The 20,515-nt window shown below is 37.9% G+C and overlaps 2 protein-coding genes across 7 annotated transcripts in view; one reads left to right on the top strand and one right to left on the bottom strand.

Moving 5' to 3' along the window:
* Positions 1 to 1,744: 1,744 nt before the first annotated feature.
* Positions 1,745 to 11,339, bottom strand: Hnrnph3 (heterogeneous nuclear ribonucleoprotein H3). 5 transcript variants are annotated; one of them, XM_047552118.1, is made up of 10 exons: positions 11,152 to 11,339; positions 6,098 to 6,232; positions 5,446 to 5,584; positions 4,783 to 4,922; positions 4,216 to 4,302; positions 3,902 to 4,017; positions 2,737 to 2,872; positions 2,351 to 2,446; positions 2,173 to 2,265; positions 1,745 to 2,046 (listed from the first exon to the last, which is right to left on the bottom strand). In XM_047552118.1, the coding sequence occupies exons 2-10, from the start codon at positions 6,207 to 6,209 to the stop codon at positions 1,970 to 1,972; spliced, it is 996 nt and encodes a 331-aa protein (XP_047408074.1). In that variant the 5' UTR covers positions 6,210 to 6,232; positions 11,152 to 11,339; the 3' UTR covers positions 1,745 to 1,969. The 5 variants fall into 5 exon arrangements, with proteins under 5 accessions (XP_047408074.1, XP_047408075.1, XP_047408072.1 ...); XM_047552119.1 differs by having other exon boundaries at positions 4,810 to 4,922; XM_047552116.1 differs by having other exon boundaries at positions 4,738 to 4,922; positions 11,152 to 11,338.
* Positions 10,458 to 20,515, top strand: part of Pbld (phenazine biosynthesis like protein domain containing) — a 73,237-nt gene continuing 63,179 nt past the window's right edge. The window contains exon 1 of one of the 2 annotated variants that reach the window (XM_047552121.1): positions 10,458 to 10,654. The gene's annotated coding sequence lies outside the window, so the exon portion shown is untranslated. The remainder of the gene's footprint in view (positions 10,655 to 20,515) is intronic. The other variant, XM_047552122.1, reaches the window with a different exon arrangement.

Genomic DNA, 20,515 nt, shown 5'->3' with positions numbered 1-20,515 from the left:
TCAAGATTTTTAGTTACCCTTTAAACTTCTATATTCAAAACTCATGTTACTATTGATTTGGGCTTTTTTAAGGAAGCAGCTTTTATGACAATATAACTTGCTCATTTAGTTTTGGCTTACTTTAAAACCATTTATACTTTAGTTTTTTGTGTTCCATTACAAAACTCTCACAATTCTTACTTTTTGATCATGAACCTACACTTTGTTATCAAAATAGATTTCATATACCATTCCCTTACCTAGCCAGTACTACCACAATGATGCGATCATGGTGCCAAGGAATTGCGATTGTAATTCTTCTAACCTGTAATGTTTTAAAAATAAAATGTGAATTTTATAAATCAAATAAAGATTTGAAAAATTAGCCTGCTTTATAAAGGCAATTTTCATTTCTAACTTTATATCGCCACTGCTTAAAGATTTTAAGAACATAATCTTAGGAAAATAAAGTACATGACTTTTTATAATAGGTGGTATATTTAAGTAGCTAATTAAAATAAGTTGGGCATAGGTTCTATAATGACTAATTATTGTGTTGGGTGTATAGCTCAGTGGTGCAGTACATGTTTAATATGCACAGAAGGTTCAATCCTTGATTTAAAAAAAAAAAAAAAAAAAAAAAAGACGAATCATTGCCAAGGGTCAAAAAGGTTCAAATACATATGTCACAACACTTCCTTTTCTAACATCAAAAACCCCTCCTTCTGAGTCACTTTAAATTAATCAATCTAGACATTATACACAGTGCTTTCTACCAGTATGGGTCATAATTAGTAACCGACACAAAGCATTCTAGGACAGACGCCATATGATTATCTCCCACATTGACATTTATTACATTAATAACATTTCTAGCAAAAACAACAAGTTCAGTAACTGAATTCACATTGACAGGTTTCATTTTGATCCATTAAGCCAATTTGGAGGAAAAAAAAAAAAAAAGTCATATTGATCAAAGTGATGAAATTAAAAAGCACCTTTTCCTTGCTACATATTTTTAACTAAAATTCCAAGCTGACATCAGATACAAAATCCAACTGTAGGACTGTTAATTGACTGACATGGATTTGTGTCTTACATTTTTTAAATGTAGTCATTTATACAGTTATGTAAAACCCATATGCTCTATTGGGTAAGAAACTGAAAATACATCTGTGAGAATTATAATCCACAGTAAATGCCTACGTACTTACACTGAATTCTCTTGTTGTTGAGAACCCTACCTACTCTAAACATCCTGAAATAATTTATGACTCTCACCTTTTTGGAAACATTTTTGGTACTTCAGTCAAGTGCTGAGGGAATTGTATCATAAAATCTAGGGCTAGAATTCAAAGTTCCAACACTCCCATCCCTAGGTAACACAATTATGAATATTTAGAAATCCAGATACCTCTTAGATCATCAACATTTCAGAGCTATGCCTGATAAATGACATCTGAAAAAGAATAATATAGAATTAGCTGAATTTATCCTCCTGAAGCCACCTAAACTCTTCTTTAGGCTTTATATTTACAATGCTATCCAGGAGAAAGTAAAGAAAAAAGTTACACTAATTATTCAAGCTCTTATTTCAGATGTCTGCTTATAAAGACTTGCAGTTTATGCCAAAGTGAACCATTATTATCTATTCACTACACTACACTACTTTTTGTAGCGCTACCAGTAAAATACATCAACCCAAATCTTATGAAGGCAGTACATCTTTAGGAGTAACTAGTATATATAAAAAGTATCAACATCAGTGGTTTGAATATAAAAATTTATTTTTTAAGTCAAAGTATGCAACAAATAAAACCTACAGAAAACAGATTTTCCCATCACAATCTGTTGCTTTACCAAATAATATTTTGAAAACACATTCCTTCAGTCATTATAAAGTTCTTAAAATACAAAAGAAATTAAATCTGTAAGAAAGTCTAGTAGACCAGATGCTGTTGTTAGGACTTGTATGTTGGCGATTATGTTTTCAGTACATCCCACGCCATCCACCTCCACTCATGCCACCTTGCCCATAGTAACCTCCACTGCCTCCACCACCACGGCCTTAAGAGAAAGACATTAAGAATCATTTATCAGGAGATATCTGTGCATCAGATATTAAAATGAATATCTGCACTTTTATGGGCACTTCAAATAGGGACTTAACACAAACCAAGTAGAAATACTTACCATAACCACCCAAGCCATCAGGAGTACCATATCCTCCACTATAATTGTTCCCCATTCCCATTCTTCCAACAGATCCATAGCCTCCCTGATTATCTTTACAAAAACAAAAAGGGAAAAAAGTAAGTTTGAGATCAATTGTCAAGTAGCCAACAGTGCTTATCTTTAAAACTTCACATACCCATTCCATCTCTGCCGTAGCCTCCCATTCCAGAACCTCCCATTCCAGAGCCACCTCCAGGAGTAGAATTCAAGAAGAGTTCAATGTATCGATGTTCTTTAAGAAAAAAGGTAAGAGTAATATGAGGAATGATGGATCAAATTTGTCAATAAAAGCTTTAGAAGGTCAATTAGCTAACATTAAAGTATGGATCAATGCTTAGATAAAAAGGCTAAGGAAGCCATTAAAGTATAAGCTTTATTACAGACTGAATGGTTTTAAGTACCAGCGACTGTGCCAAGAGCTATCTGCAGATCCCAAAACCTATTTCAATAAATGAGAAATTTTTTTTTAATCAACAAGTATACATCTAGGCAACCAAATAGCATGACAAGGACACAACTTACGCATGTTATTTTTATCTTTAGACATGGCAGCTACTGCATCTTCATGTGTCACAAACTCTACATCCGCTTCTCCCGTTGCTCTGCCATCAGCTCCAATGTCAATATGAACTCGTATTGGATTTAGTGGTGAGAAGAACTAAGTAAAAGAAAACACTTATTTAATATATGTAATTAAGACCAAAGCCCAAACAGGTTTTTTTGTTTTTTGTTTTAAATCTCACATGGTACTATTGGGAGTAGAATGAGGTTAAGTCAACTACTCCCTTGACTCTCAAGAAATTATTTCAAGGGCTATGGATGGCAGCTAGTGGTAGCATGCTTACCTAAGTATATGTGAGGCCCTGGGTTTAATCCTAGCACCACAGAATAAAAACAACAGAAAACTCCAAACCCTGCCCCACCCCCAATTCAAAATTGCTGAAATATAATAGTTCATGTGAGACCTAGAAAATATGTACAAAGAAAACAGCATACACCATGATTCAGAACAATGGGTTTGATAAACCCACCAACAACATATGAATAGCTCCTAAAATAGGTTGTTAAGTTCTAATCCCAAAGTTTATACTAGTATAAACTTATCTTTAAAGGAACTTGGCACTTAAGGCCAAGCAAACTTTTGCTTCACTAAACAGATCAAGTATTTTGGGCTTTGAAGACCATTAGGTCTGTAATAGTAACTACTCTATGGGTAAATGAATGGGTGGAAGTGACTAGATTTGGCCCATGGGCCGAAGTTTTTTTCCCCCTAACCAATCTGAAACCAGTAAGTTTCAAATCAGTAACAGCAGCAGGATCTTTCTACCCTAGAAAGTTAAACTAAACCAAGGCATTAAAACATTACATATTCCCTCTTTCAAAATGTGATACAATACAAGGAATCATCTATTCACCACTCTATACTGATCAGTCTTTCATTATTAACTGGACTTGAAACCCACTTAAGTCAGCAAAAGATGGACAGTTCCTATCAGCCACTAAAGATAGGATAGATGCTAGGGAACAAACCCAGGGCCTTATGATAATTCATTAACAGTATACTGCTGCGTTCCATCTCCAGCACTGATCTTGACATTAACATAAAGAAAATGATGAAGGGAAAAAAAGAATACTTCAAATTGAGATACCAATTATAAAACCATCAATCATCACTAAAATTACTCACATTAGCAATATCATTTTCAGTTGCACGAAAAGGCAACCCTCTCATATGTACAAAATGACCACCATGGAAACCGGAACTTGCATCACCAGCTCCACCATAGCCATGACCTCCCATACCTAGGAAAATAATTTTGTCAACATTTTAAACCATTATGGATATATGTAGAAAAGCAGATGCATTACTATACAAAGTATAAAGCCCATAAAGAAAAGCACTGAAATATGCCCAAGTTAACTTTTTGTAAGAGTCATTTGTTACCACAAAAAGCTTACAAATCCTGAAAATTTTACTTCCAAATGAAAATATTATTTTACCTCTTCCATCTCTCATTCTGTCATCAAAGCCATCATTTCCATAGCCATAATTATTATAGCCACCATAGTCATCAAAACCTCCATAGCCTGTGTAATTTAAGGAAAAAATACATGAATATCATTCTGAGATAAACTTATCTAGTTTATAAATACATTTTGTAGTAAGCAGTCTGTTTAACTTCTGGATTGTTATGAGCCTGCATATGCATATGAAAAAAGCAGTTAACACAAGAGAAACTTAAAACCTCAAAAGGATAAACACCAAAACACGTAAATTAAATTTCATCCTTGTACCAAGAAGAAACATACCAATTATTTTCATTTTAACTTCTATGTAAGTTTTCTAGGCGCTAATATGTGCACCAATCAAATCCCAGAGCTGGCCATGGGAATATGTACTTTCATGAACAGGTTTTAAAACCCAGTAGGTACTGAAATTACCGCCATTTCTATATTTCTTGACAAAGTGTCAGGAATATTCAGAAAATGACAACAGAACCTTTGTTCATTAGATACACATACCACCATCATATCCATCACCTCCTCGTCGCATTCTGTCATACATACTTCCACGCCCAGCTCCATAATAACCACCTCTTCCTCCTATTGGTCTATCATATGGTCCCGGTCGCTGTCCCAGCAATCTTCTTGGTGGGTCATAAAATCCTTTGATTTCACTCCTGCTACTTCTGAAGATCTCAATATACCTATTTAAAAATGTTTTAAGATACAGGTTTCAGCATAAATGCATTAGAGTAAATTAGATATTGGGCAAAATGCAGCAAGTTTTCTATATCTAGATACATAACCCAATTTAAATTGCCTAAATACACCATAAGTTAACAGTTTTTACACCTACAAACTTAAATAATTAAATATTTAAGTTTTACATAGACAAATGAGTCATTTGAAAGCAATTCATAAAATATGAATATATTTTTAGTTTGTTTCCTTTAGTACATGATAGGTGTTTAAGAAAAATAGGTGATTATACAAAAGCATTCATCAACAACATCCTACAGAGAAATGGAAACAATCTAATTTTAATTTAAACAAACTATTAGCATAATTCCCCACCCAAATCTGTAGTTTCCAAGTTAAATTTAGGTAATTATCAATTCTTTTAAAACTACCCCAGAAAATGTTATGGTTACCCCCCCATTTAAGCAATAGTGACCCACAACCCCCAAAAATAAAAATTTAACACCATCCCAAACTCTCCATCCCCACCTGTGCCCTATTCTTTCCTTGTGTTTCCCCAGAGCATTTTCTGCTATCTCCTTTGAAGCAAACTGCACGAAGGCCTCCCCTGTGCTTCTCCCCTGGTAGTCCATCGTCAATGTTATCCCATTTGGCACGATTTCCAACCCTTTAACCCAAGGACAAATAACCCCATCAAGGGGAACAGTGTTAAAGGCTGAAACATTCCCATCTGAATCAAATATTTAAAACAAGTCTAAACAAAACAAAACAAAACAAAAAAAGCTTAGTTTCCCATCACCCCATAATACAAATGGAATATTTTTTCAAATATTGGAATAAATAAATTTTGTGACCACTGTCTTTTTAAATTATACACTAAAACCCCACCTATATTACATGAAAAAGGTACAAAATTTATGCTCCATATGCTAATTCATGGTTCTTTCATCACACAAAAATTATTCTCAATTAACTGCACTGCACATCAATTAGTTTTTACATATTCTATACATTCTGTATTGAATATTAACTGGAGCACATTTCATATTTTACTATATACCATAATTATCACAAACTTTAAATAGTTCCAAAATCAAATGTTTTACAAATTAAAAACTGAGTAACATAATAAAAATATAAAATTAAAATACTACTAAACTTTGACTAATACTAGAGGTACCTTGAAAGAACTGAACTATTTCCTCTTTGCTGCAACCAAATGGCAGTCCACGTAGTCGTACTGTCCCATCACTAGCGTCATTTGGACCATTATGTTTCATAACCCAATCCATCTCAATACCGTTTGATTTAAATGCTATAAAAAATAAACAAGCACATAAAGCAGTCAATCAAAATATACTCTTGTCAAGAGGTACTGAAGAAACACCCTCTCAGAGGTATCACAAAACAGGAAATGTAACAAAACTTAAAGTGACTCCTATGACAATGCCACAACACTTTCTATTGTGGGGTAGGGAATAGGCAATGAAACCTGACCCCTCCAACCTAAAAGTTCTGAATGAACTTCTTAGAAGCAACCAAGTATTACACACTGCCTAAATAAGGGAAAAACAAAAACACCCTGAGTAATTCTACTACCAGAATCTTCAAACTTTCTTGATTGTGTCATCTTAATGTCAATTCTAGCCTTTTCTTTCTATCACATTTTCACTTTTCAGATTTTATTATTCGCCCAAACAAAATTCCTTTTAAAACTTGATTTGGATATTGTATATAGTAGCACTACCCATTCATAGTAAGGTCTGAGTAAAATGCAGTAAGTACTTTATGTTGGAAAAAATGATATTAGTGCAAGCTTTTCAGATGAACTACTAATTTTGAACACATCAAACTGTTTAAGGGGGAAAGCTTAAGCGTATTTAAGTAACAATTCAACTGAGTTTTAAGTGATATAAAGCTACTCAAAAGTAAATGTCTCTACACAGTACCAGTGTTTTTGAAGCTACCTATTTGGGAAGTCACTAAAGATAGCATAATACCAGCATACTCACTCCTTTAACTTTTTAATCAATTAAGATTTAAACATGAATCTTTAATATAGTCACATTCAGGAAGTATAGAAAAGAGCACAGTGAGAAATTCCCCTACCCCTCCAAAATGAACGAGTATCCAGTGTCCAGTTCCCTTCCCGAGGCAAACATCCTTCTTTTAAAAATTCCAGAACATTTTCAAGGTTAATGCAGAAGTCCTTCAGCTGCAGAAACTTACCAGACCTTACAAATTTCACTATGCAGCTGTAGGAATCCTACTCACCTGAATATTTCCCTCACCACCTCCTCCCCTGTAAACAAAACAATTTGTTCACTTGATTCCTTTATGCTTGAAGATTGTATTTTACATCAACAGCATTCACTAATGTTTAATCTCATGATCTGATTATCAGTGCAACTATCAGTGCATCTACAAAGGCTAAAATTTCTTCCCAGTATCGCAACAAAAATAAGTGAATGCAGAAATCCTCCAAAAGTAATTATTAATCTCTACATATAAATCTTCATCAGTTCTCTTTTTAAGTAGTAGGGACTGAACCCAGAATCCCACTGAACTATCCCCCCAGCCCATTTTGTTTTTAAAAAGATAAAGACCTAGTGCCACTCTAGACTCAATAGAACGAAAATAGAAAGATCATACATTTTCAAAACTGACATTACAACTAATTCTTATGCACATAAATAACTGAGATGAACTTGTAAAAAGAAAAGAAATGTTGGGTTTGAATCTGGACACTGCTATTGATCGGTTACTTAAACTACTTAAATTTCCGAGTCTTTTCAACTGTGAAATATAGCAGCAGTTCCTACAACTGTTAGAATTATGTAAAGTGCTTGGTCTGTTTCCTAGCAAGAATTCACTGGTGGCAACTGTTGGTGGATTTTAAGAGCTCTGTAAACCAATTAGATAAACCACAAAGAAAACCTGAAAGGACAGAAACTATTGTCTTGAAAATAAATAGAAACTGTTAAAACACGTCTTCTCCAAAGGTTAACACTATCCCTGAGTAACCCTCTTATCAGTTTGAGGGGGAAAAAAAAAAAAAAATCAGATGAGAAGCTCTCCATGATTTTCTTAAATAAATAAATCTGAGTTGGGGGTGTAACTCAGTGGCAGAATGCTTGCCTACCATGCACAGGGCCCTTCAATATCCAGAACCAAAATAAGCAGCACCAACCTAAGAAATAAAAGTTTAAGATCTAAGGGGGGGAAAAATAGGATCTAACATCAAATATTTCCTTATAAAAAATTTTAAGAACTCTGTCAAATCAATCTAATTTAGCATGGAAAGATCTTAGTGTGGTGTTTTTCAGGTCTTGGCACACCTTCTTTTCAATGTAACATTCAACACAAAGATTTGTATTTCAGAAACAAAGATAAAGGTGAAGTTTCACTTATCATTACTGTAAACCCTAGCATTTCACAAGAAAATACTAGCAAACAAACTAGCTTTGATTTCTGGATCAGAATTTACATAGATGATTCATATGAAACCAAGAGATGAAGTATTTACTTAAATACTAAATTGTTAACATAATTTTTAAATGCGGCAAAAAGTTAACCAGATTTGGAACATGAACTATTTTACAGGATGATTTTCCATGTGAAGAGTATACAAAGAGTATACGCAAAGACAGCCTCACTCTAATATCCTTTCAAAACTCAAGTCTAGAACTCTACTTACAAACAAGAAAAAATTCTAAAGGCATACAAAAGGCAATCAATCTGCTCTAACACCTTAATAATGCTGTCAGAAACTAGAGTTTATTAGTGATTCAAATAATCCACCTCAACCTTTCTTTGTAATGCCATGGCTAATCACTACACTCTGCTTTATGAGTTAATTCTAAGTGTTAGCCAGGTATGCCATAGTGTTTATAGTTCCAGCTACTTGGGAGGCTGAGGCAGGAGGATGGCTTGAGCCCAGGAGTTCTAGGCTAGTCTGGACAATCCAATTAAAAATGTCAGTTAAAATAGGTTAACTTTATTCAGTTTTATATAAAGATTTTAAATTTAAATATACTTTCCTAAACTTAAGCAAAAGAACCCAGTCACAAAAGATCATATTTTGTATTCCATTTATATGACCGTACAGAGGCTTGAAAGGAGGGCAGGTGCCAATATATGGAACGGCTGCTAATGGGTATGTGTCTTTTTTGGAATGACAGAGAATGTTCTAAAATTAGATTATAGTGATAGTCTGGCAACTGCTAATACACTAAAACCCACTGAAATGTACACTTCAAAGGGGAGCTGATGGTATGTGAATTATATTCCAAAGGTGTTAAGCATAACCAAACACTGAAAATCTCATAACATGGAGGGCACATTCTATCTTCTGAAGTATATGTAAGGATTTGATGCATCAATAAACTTATAACTACTGCCCGTTCAGTCACTTATTTATCAAAACAAGGTCAAGATAACATTGTTACTTAGAAAACGCAAATGAATAGATTTCCAGATGATGATGCAGGCGAAAAAGAGGGCAGAAAAATAAGTCTGTAGTCTAATCCAATAAGGAAAGCTGTTAGTTATATCATATGCCTTATATCAAAGTCTAAGCTGTTTTTCAGTCTTAAAATCTACCATTTCAAGGTAAGATTTCTATAATCTTTCTTTGAATATCAACAACAGGTAGGGTTTTTGTTTTTAAAGTTGGAAAAGTAGTTAACAGACTTATTTAGTTTTAGGTGCATTCCTGGAAACTCTTCAGTCCTTGTCTTTCCCTTCTGTACTGTCATCAATGAAAATAACTGCTACAGTTCCAACTGATACAGAACCAAAACCAACCATGAAATAAAAACAATAAAATCACCCCACTCCACCACGTGACTAAGCTTACACTTTGTCTAATAGGCTTATTTACTAGTTCAAAATATCACTATACTCCAGCACTAAAGAAAAAATATGCTTAGCTACCAAAAGAAAATAAACTTTAACTCTATTAAGTATTTGACTCCTACAGCCTTAATGCCAAGAAAAAAATCTCTACACAAAAAAACAACTCTTGTAGACTTAATATTAAAAGCAAATCAATTCTCTATAGATGCATACATACATTTTTGCCAATCAATGGTTGTGTTTTTAACAGCTGTTTCCCAAAAGTAGAGCTCTTCCTTAAAAACAAATTCTAACCCGTTTGTGACAAACTACACAAAACCGTTGCTAAACCAGCCACCCCCACCCATGAGTTTAAAAAGCGATACCATGTAGTTCACCGGGCCCACATGACTTATTTAAAAAAAAAAAAAAAAATGCCCGTTCACATTCCTGTTTGATAAATCACCCACTTTTCTGCTTACAAAATTACTCAAAGTCTTCATAAACGTTTAGGTGTGCAAAAAAAAATCCTTTGGAAAATGAGTACGTACTCTTTTCGAAGTTCCAAACCTGGAATATAAGGGCCGGCTAAGCGTCCTTTATTCCTCCCGGGAGACTTTCGTTTATCTAGCGGCCCTAGAGACCAGAGAACTAGGGAGAGTACTTCCCCCTCCCGTCCCGCAGCCAAGCCTGGCTTAAAAACCTTCGCCACCGGGCGGCGGAATTACAAAGGAGGCCGTCCGCCTCCTTTGTCCTGGATTTGGGAGTTGAGCGCCTTCGTCGCCATTGGCTTTCCTCCCCCAGCTCCAGCCTCTCTCATCTTGGGAATCTGCGTCAGAAGTCACTCGCAGTCCCGCCAGCCCAGGTAACCCTGCCGAGACTGCGGAGGAAGGAGGCCACGGTAGGAGGCCAGGCCCATTCGGCGCCATTTCCATCGGGAGCGCGCCGGGCAGCCCTGATCCTCCCCGCACCCAAATGCCCGGCCTTACCCTGCTAGCTTCACTGCCCACCCTCATCCCTTCCAGGGAGCTAGACCACCCCCGTACCCCCGCCTTCTAAATCAGTTTTCGGAAGCTGGGGAACAAAAAGTAGAAAGAACAGGGAAGGGCGGGAAGCCTAGATGTCCGCGCCACCGTACCCAAAATGGCGGAGGCCCAGCCAGCAGAGAAGGGGGAAAATGCAGAAAGCCCCCACTTCGGGCCTCGGCGTCGTCCACCGAATTCCACTTGAGCAAGTCCTCCCCTCGGTAGGCCGCCCTCCTTGAAGTGGGAGATCGCCCAGGAAGCGCAGCGGGGCCACCTCGGAGCGACGACCTCCACACTTCCCCACCCCACCCCCTCCCGGTCTCTCTTTCGTCCTTCTCCCGACTCCGCTCTCGACACCACCAGCCCAACCTACCCCCTTTTACTTCAGATACCCTGTCGGGCGATAGTAACGCCGACTCCTGTGCACGCGGGGTTCGGTTGTGTGGAGAGAGAAGTCGTTCGTCTCTTGCAGCGCTCCGCACAACGGCTTTTCCAACCGTCTTCGGCGGTGGCAACCGCTAAGGAAGCTGCGCAGCACGGCGACTGGCTGGGGGGGATGGGAGAGAGCGAGCGAGGAAGAGGGGGTGGAGCGAGGGCTACGAAGACGGGCCGCCCTGCTCTCGCGAGACCAGGTGGTTCCGCCTTGGCGCCGGCGGCCCGAAATGCGCTTGCGTACTGATGGGTTGACCAGCTGGGGCCGGGGAAGAGAAAAGCTGAAGTTGAGGTTGTTCCAGTTAAAGAAAGAGTTGCGGCATTCTCCGCCTTTCTTGTTTACCCTATAACCATCAAACTCTGAGAGTCCACCCTTTTGCTCTCAGATAGGATGGGAAATGGCAGAAGCAGCCCTTGCAGTGTGTCTTGAAGGAGCCGTAGTGTCGCGGATTGGAAAAGTTCCTATGCTCCGGAGGATCCATCGGGAATAAATCCCTTAAAGGCACCGCCTTTACCCAGCGAGGAAAGGGTGCCACGTGGTTCACCCACCAAACCTTGGGAGAGCTTTCCTTATCCACCATGTTTGCATTCTGCGGTTAAAAGAAAATAGTGTTGCGGCTGCCAAGATACAAAGTGTCAACCAGGCCGGATTTCGGCTGTCGGGCTCGGGTTTCTCTTTCCCCACCCACCACCCTGGAGTTACCAGCCGCCCCCTAGCGGGCCTCGACCGGGCGTGCTGCGGGAGCCACGGGGCTTCTGATTGATTTACTACTTACTACGCTTCCCTTTTCTCATCATTAAAACCTGATTGACCAATCATTGGCTCATGGCTGTGGACTTCGGTGCTTCCACGCATATTTTTTTTAACTTGGTGCATTATGGTTGCATATATTGTTGGATTTGTTGTTACATATTCGTACATGAACGCTATATAACAACATAATTTGGCCAATACCACTCCCCAGCATTTCCCCCCTCCTCCCTCCCTCCCTTTCTCCCACTCCTTGATCCCTTTCCTCTACTGATCTCCCTTTGATTTTTAGGAAATTTCGAGTTGTTTTCTAAATAGAGCTTTCCATTCTTGAAAATTGTTCTCAAAGCTAATAAATACTTTTATTGTGCTGTCATGCCACCTAAGCTCTCAATGACACATTATGACCTTTTTATTTTTTACAGTTTCAAAACAAATGTAAGCTGAAATTCTATGGGAAAAGTCAAAGGCACTCCTGTAAAGAGATCAAAGCAAGTGCAAAAGTGTGTATGTACATGTAGCATGAGGGAGAGGAGATGAATTTGACTACACCTATCTTTCTGTAGAATGGGTTGAAAATATGTATGAACCTACGTTGTAATCAACCTTGAAAGTCCAGCCCCAAAATTTGGACCTTGTGCTACAGACTTTGAGAAGCTTGTTGGGGGTGGGAGGTATGGGATGAACGGATTTTTTCCCTATGAGATCTTTAATGTATAATATGGAGACAAAGCGAGTTACCTTCTATTTCATGGTTTCAGTTGATCTTCAAACCTACTTAAGACTAATGCGGAGCAGTTGGAATTGCCCAGGTCCATGGTGCCCTACTACCATCATCATCATCATCATCATCATTATAATTATAATAATTATTATTATTATTTGGTTATGGTTATTGAACCCTTGGGCACTTAACCACTGAGCCCCATGGGGGCGGGGGGGGGGAGCCTCACCACCTTTTTAAAAATTCTTTTTAGGGCTGGGGAGATAGCTCAGTCGGTAGAGTGCTTGCCTTGCATGTACAAGGCCCTGGGTTTGATCCCCAGCACCGCAGGGGGAAAAAAAAATTCTTTTTAGAGACCAAAGTCTTCCTGAATTGATTAGGGCTGCTAGATTGCTGCGGCTGGCTTTGAACTCCTGATCCTCCTGCTCATTCTGGGATTACAGGCTTGCTCCACCTACAGCCATTTAGTCCACCTTCTCAAATACTCCTCAGAAGAAGGGGGAAGGGATAGTGTGATCATGCTTACAGAAGTGAAACAACCGGGACTTGGTGGCGGTGACGCAAGCAGACCTGTAATACCAGCAGATTGGGAGGCTGAGGCAGGAGTATCAGGAGTTCAAAGCCAGCCTCAGCAAAAGGGAAGTGCTAAGCAACTCAGTGAGACCCTGTCTCTAAATAAAATACAAAATAGGGCTGGGGATATAGCTCAGTGGTAGAATGCCCCTGGGTTCAATGCTCCCCACCCCCCAAAAAAGAAAACGAGGATATGGTAATACACAATTCATTGTCTTCACAGCCCTAAAAATTATTATTGTCATTCTGCTGATGAGGTTCTTGGTCCCCAGAGAAGTGAAAATAGTTGCCTGAAGTTACACTGCTGAATGACCAAACTAAGATTGGAACCAAAAAGATTTTACTCCAAGGACCAGGATCTTAAACTATTTGTGGTTACAAAGAATTCATCTGTGCACTAATGGAACAGACATCATTTTAGGCAAATTGAAGTTACTAACCCTAAAGAACACTAGCTTTACCATCTCAGGAGATCTGTAGTTACTAGTTTATTGGTTGGAGACTTTTAAACAGGTCTAAAACTTGGTTGTCTTGGTATCAATGACACTGTGAAGTACTCCTTTTTAATTTTTATTTTTTACTGTATTGGAATCTCCCACCAATTTTTTATTTATTTTTTTTTTTTTTGTGAACTGGGGAATGAACAACAGGCCTGAAGTATGTTCCTTCTTTTAAAAAATAACCGCTATCAAGCTCCTACACTTCAGATGGAGTTTGTCCCTTGGTTCAAGTTACATCCCTACTTTATCCTTTTAGTCTTTCATCCTGATTTGGTAGGTGGAATTCTGTAATCCTGTTCACCCATTGCCTGAATCCAAACAATCTATTTACTGCTTGATTGAATTTGGCATTTTTTCCACATACTTTGTGTGGCCATGGGTGACAATCCTAAAATTATTCTAGTGACATGAATGACTTTTCACCACCAAATGTTGATGTTTCCTTTGGGGTATTTTGGCTATGTTTTCTTTGTATTGGGTACTCTGCCAGTGTTAAGATTAAGAAGGGCTTGGAATTGGTGCATATATTCTTTTTGCATTTTTAATAATTACAGCAAGTAGGAAGTTTTGAGCTAAAAATACCTTAAATAGGGATAAATGTAAATCTTATTAGGCTTCTTGTTTTACTATTTTTCTCAAAGAAAAAAAATGTCAACTAGTTCCATTTGCAAGTTGAATCCTGTAAGACTTGGGGAGACTGGCTTACTGCTGCTCTGGTGATCCCTATAGAATTTTTCCAGATCGATCTCTGAGGAACTGTTTCCATAGAGATGGTTAGACCTAAGGGCTCCCAGCTGCTTAGGGTTTCTCTCTCTCTCTCTCTCTCTCTCTCTCTCCCTTTCAGTCTTTCAGCGCTTTCCTATTAACATAGAAATCAGAGGGACTCTGGAGAGGATCTGTTAGAGGCCACAATGAAAGAAAAGATGAAAAAGGAGAAGGAAATATAAGTACCCACACCTCTGAGAGGAAAACAAAACATGGAACACGTGATCATGTTTTACAATGTCAGAATGAAGCAGAGAGGAAAATTCCATGCAGAACCCAAGTGAAAAAGAAAGAGAAATTGAAAGAGATTGTACTCTTCTGGGGGGGAAGTCTTAGTTAAAAATTGGTTTACAATAATTGTCCATATACTACCAGTTGTATAGTAAATTGCCCATAAAAACTGAATTATGATAATTTCACCTACAAGAAAAACAAATTTTCCAAAAATCACATAAAACCCACACAAACTTATTAGGATGATGTGTAATTAAGGTATTCAATACAGTTTTTGTTGTTGTTTTGTACTAGGGATTGAACACGGGGCACTCTCCCACTGAGCCACATCCCCAGCCCTTTTTTTATTTTTTATTTTGAGACAGGGTCTTTCAAAGAGTGTAAGGCTCGTCTCAAACTTGTGATCCTCTTGCTTCAGCCTCCCCGATAACTTGGATTACAGGTGTGTGCCACTGCACCCTGCAAAGATATTTATTTAATGCCTTTTATACATTAAATCTGATTTACTAAGTCCTAGGTCTTGGTGAACCATTTATTCTTTGATTTATATCTAATGTCTTTATTTTTCATTTTTTAATTTTTTTTGCACTGGGGATTGAACCCAGGGGCACTTTACCATTTACCAAATAACCAGCCTTTTAAAAATTTTTAATTTTGAGACAGGTTTTCACAAAGTCTCTAGGTCCTTGCTAAGTTGCTGAGGCTGACCTCAAATTTGCCATGCTTCTGCCTCAGCCTCCCAAATCACTGAGGTTATAGGCATGTGTCCCAGACCTTGCTGTATGTATTTATTGTCTTTGGAAAGCACTGCTACCCTTTGGCATGATTCAACATTGTGTCTCAAGACAAGGATTAATTACAGTTTATTTTTTAAATTAAATTTTTAAATTTAAAAAAATTAAAAATATTTTGTTTAAGTTGTAGGTGGACACGATACCTTTATTTTTTTAATCTTTTTTTTCAAACGCTTTTTTAGTTGTGAATGGACCTTTATTTTATTTACTTATATGTGGTGCTAAGGATCCAACCCAGGGCCTCATGCATGCTAGGCAAGTGCTCTACCACTGAGCCACAACCCCAGCCCACGGTTTATCTTCTTGATACTTTTTTATTTCTCTGAGTCACTTAAGTATTTGTAACCAAAAGTTTGGTCCTTGTCCACAATGCCAATTCAATAACGAGGATGTGGGTTTGAGAAAAAAGAAAAAGTTTTATTGCTTTTTTACCAAAGGAGAAACACAGGGAACTCCCATCCCAAAGGCTGTGATTCTCCCCATCAGGAGGGACCAGGGGATTTTAAAGGAGCTCTTCAAAGGCTACATTCCAGGTGTGTTCTGACAGGGGGTCCCAGGATACCCTGATGGTGTGTTAACGTTCACTTGTTAGTTTGGGAGATATTCACTTCCTAGATCCTCTGGCAGATAACTCCAGGTAATCTTGTTCCCCACCCCCAGGTTAGGGAGGAGTAGAGGGAGAAGAGGAAAAGGAAAACAAGTCCTTTTTAAAAATGAGCCTTGGAGCTATATTCAAAAGGTGAAGTGGACCCCTGTTACATTTCCCCCTGTCAATTTCTACATTCCATTTCTATGGAAAAATGGGTCACTAGACCTCTCCAAGCTACTTCCTGCTGAGAGAGGGCGAAGTTGAGGGGAAGTGACCCAAAGTCCTTTTCTTTCTGGTGGGGCATGGACAGTTAGGGGTTTTCAGCATCATAGCTGTCCAGAGGTCCACGGCGGCAGTTGGCAGGTGACTGAACAAAGTATACATAGGGCAAGGTTCATGCTAGGACAACAATAAATAAGACAGTACAACATTACTATTTTGGTAAATAATTAATACAAAAAAATTAGTATTTCAGCCAGTTTCTGAAACAGGACAAACTTGTGTCTCTAGAGTCCTTTGTGATAGTTATTAGGCATTTCCATATAGGAACCCTCCCTTTACAGCCTCCAGCTTCCCTTACTTTTGGTAGGACTGTCACAAGTGTACATCTTTTTAAAAAAATTTTTTGGACTGGGGAGATAGCTCAGTTGGTAGAGCACTTGCCTTGCATACAACAAGGCCCTGGGTTCAATCCTCAGCACTATATATATATATATATATATATATATATATATATTTTTTTTTTTTTTTTTTTTTTAACAGACTGCATTTTGATTTGTTGTACACAAATGGAGTACAACTCTTCACTTCTATGGTTTTACACAATGTAGATTCACACCATTTGTGTAATCATACATGTACATAGGGTTATGATGTCTGTCTTAGTCCACTATCTTTCCTTACAAGTGTATATCTTAAGTTATATTAAAAAAAAACCCACTGTTTTTCCTTTTAGTTGTCCATATAGAACTGCTCAGGCTATGCTTTCCTGCCAGGCGTTTAAGACCAAACTGGTCAATACTGACCTTGTTCCTATCTATTCTTAAGAATCAACTGAGATTTCTCAGAAATCACTCTTGGGGACATGTGTGAAGCCTCCTGGCTCCTTTACCTTTCTTCTACCAGTGGTGCCATGTGCCAGGATGGGTCAGGTCAGGGTCCTGATGACCAGACATGGCTTTTTGGAAGCATCAGGGACATTTCTGTCTCCAGTGACCCTTCTCTTTGCAGAATGTGCATCACCAGCTGGCTTTCTGTTCTCTAGGGTCCTCTTGATCCTCCTGATGGCAGATCAGGTGACTCACCGGAGTTACAGAGCCCTTAGAGGGTCCTGTCATTCTCTGTGTGCTGGCTAACCTTAGCGGGCAAGGACCAAATATTGGCTGCTTTTTCTTTGGCCCTTTACTTCCTTGATTTTGACCTCCAAGTTTTTGGTTTTAAACACCCAGCAAGCCAGTTTCACTAGTCTAAAAGAGGAAGTAACAGTTTATAACTTCAATATCTATAGTTTGGATATCTATATACAGTTATTTACCCCTTCCATTTAATTGGGATCCATATTAGTACTGGAAGTTAACTTTATATCCTGTCTGTCCTCTGTAGAGGATGGTCTGTTATCTCAAATTAACTCAAGTTTTTAGATTAGAAGTTACACTTCTGTAAGGCACTAACAGATAACAGTTAAAGTTTACAAGGAAAATGCAAAATGAAATTAACAATAGCAAAAACACATTCAGTTTGTATAATAGCTATGGTCCAAAAAACAATTTTTTATAATCCCAAACCTTACTTAGTTATATTTCCTGTTTATTTTGAGATCACAGTAATATTTACAACAAAAATCAATCTTTTGAACATAGCTTTAAATGAACTGAAGTCTAGCCTATTTTGGAGCCATTCTAACACAGACTAAGGTGGGAAGCCAAGCCTTATCTCAGGTAAGCTGGAGCGCTTCACAAAAAATAGTACAACATTACATCTTTAACACGAATCAAAGAAAAGCTAAGAGCTTTTAGCCCTTTTTTGTGGGAAAGTGGCAAAATGTTTTCATGTTTTATAATATCCACCTTTAAAAAGATCAGGCTCTCAATATCTTTTAAAAGTACACTTTAATCTCTTTAATCCCAGTGTAAAAAGTAACAAAATTTACATACATCTTATCGAAAACAGGTCTAGTTACAGGACATTAGATGATATAAATTTCCAGTTGAATGTAGTATTTCTATAAGATTTAAAATTACCATTTTAGACAACTTTTGTTTGGAGAGCACCAGCTTGGAAAAGTGCTCTTCCTAGTTTTATATTTTAAAATTTGTATACTAGAAGAACAGGAGTATACTTAATATACAAAAAACTAACAGTGCCACCATTACACAGATGTCCTTATATTAACTAGGCTTAATTTTCACAGTAAAAATTCAGAACCCACAGATATTTACAGGCTTGCAGAGTTTAGCAGTACTAGCAAAAATCAAGAATAGCCTTAAATCTCTTATACGGGGAACAGTGTTAATGATCAGAATTAGACTAAGTCAAAGCAGACAGACATAAGTCAGTTTTTTAAATGGCAGTGTTGCCCTTTTATGCCAGATGAAATGTATAAAAGATAACACTTATTGCTTAAACCAATATAAATTTTCATTTTATAAACTTTTACAGAAATTTAGATCAGGCTCAGACAAACATATTTAGTTTCGGATGTATACATATCTCTAGTCACGTATATTTAGGTCATTCATAATGGATATGGAGAATAAGAAATTCCCAAAATAATGAGGCCTGAGAAAAAGAAAAGGGAGTAAAAATGAAGGCCGTGCATCGAAGCTTTCATCTCCCAAGATGAATGTTTTCCAGATGCAGGTTGCGGGCAAAGAGGTTCTGTTTTTTCATCCTCAAAAGAAAATAGTCTCTAGAAGGCGTTACCTCCCCCAAAGCAACATCCTTTATAGGCACTGACCTCAGAAAGTGCCCACATTGCTGACTGTCTAAACAAAACTGAAATATGTTCACTAGACCAGCCCTCAGAATATCCTATATAAACCCAGTCCCTTTCTTTGTTCAGTGGCTCATTTTCCACCAGGAGAGTGGGTCCATGGGCACCATTTCATCCCTCTGAATAAAAAGCTGAGATGATGCGTGAGGTTTTTGCATCCTGCCTGGTCTTTTTGTGCTAACAATTCATGAAAGTCAAGCCTGGTCAAGATCTTAAGTCATCTGTTTCTCTGACACAGAAAAATCCTAAAAAATAATGGACATCACATTTTATTATTTTATAACTTTCAAGTCTTTCACAAATTGGTACTCATCAGTGTGAGGTTTTTTTATTAGATAGAAGAGACAGAGTAGGATACCTGGCAAAGCTGAGTACAACGCAAACAACTGTCCAGAAGAGAATGAATGTCTCTTTCTTAAGAGGTTATTATTATTATTTTTTTCCTGGGGCAAGTTATTTCCTCCTAAAGCAAATCTTGGTTAAGATAACATTGATCACCTTTCTCAGGGTCCCTTTGGCCTAAAAGGCCTTACTCACTTCTAGTAGACCTCCAGCAGAGCAGATTCTGTTTGCTTTTCCTGGAAGGCACTTGCAAATGAAGTTGTTACTTTTTGGGTGAGTATGTTATCTGTACATTTAATTTACACAACAAGAGGTATAAGACAGTCTGGCATATTTTTTAAAAATTGTGCCTTAAATCTTTTTTCTTCCAGTTTGCATTCAAGGGGTTGGAACACAGGTTATTGTTCTTTGACCAGTCTCCCTTATCATCATCATAATGCCATCAACTTTGAGTTCCCCACTGTCAATTGTACCCAGAGACTCTCTCTTTATATATTTATTTATCTAGGGCACTTAGTTAAATGAAGAGAGGGGCAAGACACCGGTGCTTGAATTCATGGAGACTCAGGGAGGCATTTATACTTCATTTATTTATTTTTTTTTTTTGGCAGTGCTGGGCATTGAACCCAGGGCCTTGTGCTTACAAGGCAAGCACTTGGCCAGCTGAGCTATATCTCCAGCCCTAGGATAGGTCTTAAAAAAGGGGAGACTATTTTGTCCCCAGGTTATAATTTAATAATACTGGGACACATTGCTCCATTCCTTGTGATTGGCAGCTTTCATCTTCCATCCTCATTAAGATAGGCTAGTTAATCATCAGACAATGAGTGTAATAGGCTCCAGATAAGGTTTTTTTTTGTTTTGTTTTTTGTTTTCCCAAATGCAAAGGCACCCCTATGAGGTTAAATCATTCCAGTCCACTCCTTTGTCCCAGAGTGGCAGGAGAATTAAAATGGGGGTGGACTCAAATGGAGGTTACAAAAAATTCAGACTTAAGGACTAAAAGTACACAGCCAAATAGAAAGTCATGGGCCAAACCAA

The sequence above is a fragment of the Sciurus carolinensis genome, chromosome 5, assembly GCF_902686445.1.
Source record: "Sciurus carolinensis chromosome 5, mSciCar1.2, whole genome shotgun sequence".
Lineage (NCBI taxonomy): Eukaryota > Metazoa > Chordata > Mammalia > Rodentia > Sciuridae > Sciurus > Sciurus carolinensis.
Note: the sequence above shows the minus strand (reverse complement) of the source record. Positions and strands in the feature narration are given on the sequence as shown.